Source organism: Musa acuminata, chromosome BXJ2-11 (assembly GCF_036884655.1).
Source record: "Musa acuminata AAA Group cultivar baxijiao chromosome BXJ2-11, Cavendish_Baxijiao_AAA, whole genome shotgun sequence".
Lineage (NCBI taxonomy): Eukaryota > Viridiplantae > Streptophyta > Magnoliopsida > Zingiberales > Musaceae > Musa > Musa acuminata.
The window spans coordinates 19,597,501-19,604,364 of NC_088348.1; the positions used below are offsets into that span (position 1 = coordinate 19,597,501).

General features: G+C 38.4%; 1 protein-coding gene across 3 annotated transcripts in view; it reads right to left on the reverse strand.

The window, feature by feature from the left end:
- Nucleotides 1–1,534, reverse strand: part of LOC135626524 (probable transcription factor RL9) — a 3,875-nt gene extending 2,341 nt beyond the window's left edge. The window contains exons 1-3 of one of the 3 annotated variants that reach the window (XM_065131902.1): nucleotides 1,040–1,137; nucleotides 676–888; nucleotides 479–555 (exon numbers count right to left, since the gene is read on the reverse strand). In XM_065131902.1, the coding sequence (XP_064987974.1) occupies nucleotides 479–555; nucleotides 676–888; nucleotides 1,040–1,136 (387 nt within the window). In that variant the 5' untranslated portion in view covers nucleotide 1,137. Of the gene's footprint in view, nucleotides 1–478; nucleotides 556–675 lie in introns of all 3 variants that reach the window. The other 2 variants (XM_065131901.1, XM_065131900.1) reach the window with 2 other exon arrangements.
- Nucleotides 1,535–6,864: the final 5,330 nt, after the last annotated feature.

Genomic DNA, 6,864 nt, shown 5'->3' on the forward strand with positions numbered 1-6,864 from the left:
GAAAGAAGAGGAAAGGTTCACCAAGGCCATTAAAGAGAGAGCGAGAGCGCGAGGAAAATTAGTGGAAGATGGCAGTGAAGTGATGCTACTACAGTAGAGAGAGAGAGAGAAAAAGAGAGAGAGAGAGAGAGAATGGAAATGATCCAGGTGAACTCAGCTAAAATCCATATACGCATGAAACAATTAGAGCTTCTCGTCCTTTGTTTTCCTTTGTTTATTAGATTACCAACGAGGTTGATGCTTCCGTTGAGAATTGTTTATATCTTCTTCTTATTATTGTGGAATGATAGCTTATTTTTGTCTCAGTCTTCCTGTCTGTGGAGAAACCAACTCACGACGCGTTCACTCATTCATTTACTCGTTCACTGCATCAATTGGCTATTCTGCACAACGAGAGAGAGAGAGAGAGAGAGAGAGAGAGAGAGAGAGAGAGAGAGAGAGAGAGAGAGAGAGATGAAAGGTAGTTCAAAAAGAATACCTGCAAGTGGCTCTTGACATGGGCGAGAGTAAGATCTTTCACGTCCATGAGCTCCAGAATCGACTTTGGCGTAGCTCCTGGTGCCAAACCACCACAAAAGCAACATATATGCACAGATCAAACAGTCATAAGCACAAAAAATGTAAGATCACACTACACAAAGGTGGTAATAGTGGGTGCAAGATCAGGAGGCATACTCTCGTGGCCGCCGAGGAGCTCGACGGCATGGACAAAGCGAGCATGCAGGCTGCTGGTCCACCGCATCCTTGGCGCCCTCGTGCTCCGCTTCGTCGGATATCTCGGCATAAACCCTGATCTCGACAAAGATCCTACACCACAAGGGAGGTGGCGGTATAACCCTGCAATCCATGTCGGTGGTGGTAGCTGAGGCGTCCACTGGTAAGACGAGACTGAAGGTTGGCTCCCGTTGGGTGGGTGCAAGTAGGAACCCATCAGGTATACATTGTTCGAATAGCCATTAGAAGAAGATGATGATGATGAAAGGAAGGAGGAAAACCCTTGCTGAACGAGTCCAGACTTAGGATTGCGATCGTCGTTAACCTGTGGTGGCGGTCCTCGAAACCTCTGATGGATGTTGGCCTCCGAAGAGACTCGGGAGACGCTGTCTGCGTTGGCGGGCGAAGAAGGGACGACGCATGGAGGCCCGATGTGTAAAGATAGATCGGGCGAGGCTGTAGGGTTGGTCTCAGAGACTATCTCTTGCAGTGACATCCTATGATCACGGCCTTTGCCACTCACAGCTTATAGTTGAAGCTGGGAAATGGTGTTTTGTTCCAAAAGTGGGAAGAAGAAGCTCCACTGCTTACAAGACTCTGTCTTCTTCCATCCTTGTGCTGTTATCTACGAAGCACAAATGGACATATGGAAGATAGACAAGGGAAAAGGAAGTGGAATGGAAGGCAAATGGGATCTCTTCTCTCCTGCTTTCTTAATAAAGAGAGATATAAAGGAATATATGGTCAAAACAGGTTTAAGTAATGCATGGCTTTGAGGCTCCTTACCCTGAGAAGTTACCTCATCACCTTCCTACCAAGCATACACTGACTCATTTCTATAAGCTCAAAAGAATAAAGGAAAGTTAGAGAGAGAGAGAGAGAGAGAGAGAGTTGCACAAGGCTGTTTTATAGGCTCCTTTTAGTCTCACACTGCTCCTAATTCTTCTTCTCTATTATAGTACTGCAACAGCGAGGATGCCTAAAACAACCCACATCTGATGACTTCAATTCATCCTCTCTCAAAAGTAACTTAACCTGGAAGTTTGCCTGATGTAAACCTCCTAAGAGGTCATTTTAAAACAAGCTTTATCTAAAACTAATGTTTCGCTTCATTCCTTGAATGATGTCATTTCACCAATAATCAAGGTTCTTCATGCCAGAAAACTACACATTAATTTGATGCCATTGGATCTTGGCTTGCACAGGCTTTTTCTTCTTCTGACTAAATCCACTGATATCAACATCTGAGAGATTAAGACCCTCGGTTAAGTCTAGACAATGGAGCTGTTCAAAGATTTTGGAGCCTTTTTCGCCTTCCGATATCGAAATATTCAATTCCATGATCAAAGCACTTTACTCCAAACCTTCTAGTTCTAATCCCTCTTCGTGCCCTCAAGTATTCCTTTCTAATCTTGGACCAATTCATGTCCATATGACTGACTGTACAATAAATTTCCCAAACCCTAGATTGTATCGAGGTCAAACTAACATACATAGTACATGTAATGTTTTTTTTTTATTGGAAGTGGATGACTGATCAAAGGTTCCTCCAAAACCCACATTTACAAACGTATATAGAGATTCTTAAAGTTCAATTTGATACAACTCTGGACTGCTAAACAATGCTGCTACCTCCTCTTCGACATCTTAACTCTGTGCAAAGAGCATTTATGGTGCATAAGGAGTACATCAATGCCTGCTTTGAACTCAATGACATGGATTATGCATCACTGGTTTCATTCGTTTTATGATGTCTAACAAAAGATGAATGCTAATTTAGATCGCAAGTGTTCCTAAATTCTGCTAATCAATGCCAGATTGTAATGTGGTCCCTAAACTTGGATTTGACACTTCATGTTGTCCTTCTCTCAGAGCATGTATCTAAAGATGTCTCATGCAAAATAGAAATAAGCTGCACGCTTTCCAGGTAGAAGAATTAATTAAGTAGCAGCTGCGTTTACTGAGTTATAGGGGATAATAAACCTTTAATTAGAGGCTATTGAGGACATGAATAAGAAGTATACTTTGGGGTTTAGTAGCAGGATTAAAGTCTCAAGGTTGCACCTAAACATGATCGTGTGAACATATGATAATGACATAAAATTGTGGTCTATCTGACTCATAAGACCAGCAGACAATGGAGATGTGACGGACCAGGTCACTATATCCTGTACTAAAACTTGAGCAGTAGATGCTGCATTTTGATTAGGTTCTTCGAGAAAAGAAATATAAAGAAAGAATAAATAAGAAGAATAAAGGGACTTCATTGTCACCACATAGCAAGTTGCAAAGCTAAGACAGCACACCTGCCATCTTAGCAATTTGAATTTGAAGGGGAACTACAACTTATTTAGTGCCCTTTTCCTGGTTTCACTGTCTGAAGAGAAAGAGGAAAAAGAGAGGGAACATATGCCTCCAGACCCGGTTAGTATAAGAGAGATGAACTGTAGGCATCTTGTTGTCCAAATTGTCACATCTATCAATGGAAGCAAGGAATCTTATGGCACTCAAAACATCTTTTAAGTCTTTCCCTTCACACAATTCACACCCACACCTCCTGGATCAAAGTGGATGTGACAAATGCTGCCTTTTGGGAGGTCATTGTATGGGACTCTCCCTGTGAAGAAGAAAAGTAGGACCACATGGTTCACATGAAAGACCAGTATTTCACATAATTAGGTTTTGGCCCGAGCAGCTCAAACTTGATTAATGTTTCTGAAATCAAGATCAGCTACTTTGATCATCATTGATGGTGCTTAAAGAATCAAAATTTATGTAATCTGAACATATTCTACTTTATCGGCGACGCAATAAAAGATTAATGGTGCGAATAATATTTGTGCATATTAACAATGATCTAGATCATTTCATTTAGTGATCCAAGCGGTTAAATATGTTCTGAACATTACTAGATGTTTGGACACAGTCTTATCTTGTTCAATGCTCCTCTATTTTTGTTCCATTTGAAATAAAAGCTTTGGGTATGTGTTGTTTATCTTTCTTGATGCACATATTAGAAAGCTTCACTATTTATATGCCAAAAAAAAATCATGCACGCTTCAAAGCCATTGATCACGAGATTATGCTTAACAAATCTGATCTTTATTGGTTTCAAAGAATTGAGTTTTGAGTTTTGAGTTCATAGTATACACACACATTTCATGTTTTTAGAGATACTAGTATCTAGGTAATGAGCATTATGTAAAGAGACCAAAAATTTAGAGATGCATGAAAATAACAAAAAAAATCTATCATTAAGTTTGAGCCTATCACTAAAATGATGCATGAAAATAATATAATGGAAAAGAATAATAGTTGTTTGTAGATAATTTAGGGATTTGGGTTATGTCCAATGGTGTTGGTTTTCCATACAACTACTCAATTATTCTTTTTTTGTAGCTTTCAAAATATTCACTTTTTATTGAATCATTTAATCATCGCCAATCCATCAAAGAATTGAACATAAAGCCTTCCACTCTGATGGCATGCTAAATTGTCAGATCCCTGAATATTAATTACTATGTCAATTAATTTTTTAAATATAATATTATTATGAGTAATGGTACATGATCAAGTCATACGTTTCGTTCGTTCTTAATCCCTTTGAATTTGTCTATATTAGTGTTTAGGATCAATAAATCGAACTGCGGTGGAATTTTTCCTCCAATTTTTGTGAGGTTGGAGGTGGACTTTTGCAGGAACAAGCTACGAGCCTGGAAGTACATATAATTGTAGCACCAGAAATTACTTCTCCTGTCGGCTCTGAACAAGAACATGAAGATATTGCACTCGATAGGTATGTGCTTGGGTCAAATCTTTGTCAAGGATGCTAAGAACACAGCTTTTGCAGACAGCAAACTGTCCCATCAGATAGTATACTTTGGTATTAAAGATCGAAGTTCATACTGTTCCTTGTTTTTGTTTTTTCCTACTTCATTTATATTCTTCACAAAAAATATATTAATGAATTTAAACTATAAGTTGTTTTATTATTTTTTATATGGAAAATAATATGTTTATTTATTTTTTGCATCAATAACATTTGACTAATGAAGCCTTTGGTAATCCTTTCTGAACCTTTAATCATAAATCGTATGCAATTTAAATATCAAAACCATTACAGTGTTTGAATATATCGTGTTGATTGATATTTCTGCTGCTTTCTTTTTGTTGAGCAATGATAGAGCCAAGAAATATTATTCATGTGGAAGATAATTGTCTCAACTAATGGTCTTTGTTCCTAAAAGTCACAAAGGAGGAGGAACAAGCAGTGGCCCAAGGATCTGCATTGCTGTGTGGTGGGGAAGGAACCCCATTGTTGTCACACACATGTGCCTTTGTTGCTTTAGGTGAAGGTCCACAAAACTTGCCCAAGCAGCAGCAGGAAAAGCTTGGTGGAACCTCACCCTTTATGTCCTCTTAGGTTCTTGCCCCCACATGCAAAAGTCCTGCTATTGCTTGTTGCTTGGAAAAGCAAGAGAGAGTTAGCTTGGATTTTTGAGAGAGAGAGAGAGAGAGAGAGAGAGAGAGAGAGAGAGAGAAAGAGAGACAGAGAGAGAGAGAGAGAGAGAGAGGTGGTTGGTATATGCATGGTATGCGTATTTAATCACATGACATTATTGACACTTCTACGGCCATGCATGGAGATGAGAGAGAGAGAGAGAGAGAGAGAGAGAGAGAGAGAGAGATAGATGTGGATAGTATCAGGAATTGACACTTTTCCAGCCATGGATGTGAGAGACCAAGATAGAGAGAAGAGAGAGGTGGATGGTATATGGTATGCACATTTGGTCACATGACATTATCGACATTTCTTCTGCCATGCATGGAGATGAGAAGAGAGTGAGAGTAAGAGAAAGAGAGAGGAAAGTGGATGATATACACCTTTCACTCATCCGAGAATGAGGAGGAGAAGAGAAACAGGTGAATGGCATGTGGCATGCATATTTGATCACATGAAATTGTCAACACTTCTTCAGCCATGGAGATCGAGATCGAGAGAGAGAGAGTGAGAAAAGGACATGATGACAGTGTCGTTGGAAGGAAGGAATGTGAGAGAGGTATGATGGAAGAACAAAAGGGAGAAGCCACGAGATGCTTGTCACTCACGTGATCTGAAGCTATGGTCATATGACGCAGCTGCATCAACCCAAGTCATGCAGCTAAAGATGAAAGAATTGTAGTTAGGAGAAGTAGATACTGAAATCACTACATGCAATAATTGCACGGCAAAGACACTTTTTTTTTTTTTTTTTTTTTTAGAGCATTGAGGAAGAAGACACACTGCAGTCATATCACATTGCATTAAAAGAGCCTTTTCATCATTTCTTCATGCATAAATAAATGATATATATATATATATATATATTATTCACAATTAGTTTTTAATCAAAGAGTGATCCTCCTCCTTTCAGAATTTACTGGTAGACAGTAAAAGGATTATTACGAGGTTTGATTGATTTCTGTACACTTGGCCCAAGGATCCACTGATGAATATATTAACTGATTGAATCACTTTTTATATCATATTTTCCTGCTATATTGAAAAATATTTAGGTGATTTGGATAAACCCTATTATGTTACACTTATAAATGAATTGTGTTATGCTTAATTAATATGAAAACACAACAAACTCCTAAAATCACTTTTATGGAAAAAATATAATAATGAAATCACTATCTATATTTACTTCTTTTTTTTTTTTTTTTGAAAGGTTATGGTGAGTTAAGGAAACTTATATGATATGATATACTATACTCGCGAATGAAGTATGTTGAAGAATAGCGTTGTTCAAGCATACGTACGTAATAGACGAATATTCATGAGGTTCTCGTGAGAAGGAATATGAAATACATAATTCATTATTATCTGATCAGATACTTCCTGAAAAAAGGGAATAAATTTGAGATTTGATGACAAACATGACGATCAAGCAAGAATGTTATGTTCATTTGTCGACAATGATGATAAATCATATATTTATTCCCCATTTGCCATTGGATATCGCAAGAATTAAATAAGTAATATTATATTTAAACTGTCTTGGGCTAAGCCCTCAGAGCCCCTCGTGAGACTAATTTAAAGTCGAGAGAGAGAGAGAGAGAGAGAGAGAGAGAGAGAGAGAGAGAGAGAGAGTCTTGGGCTATGCC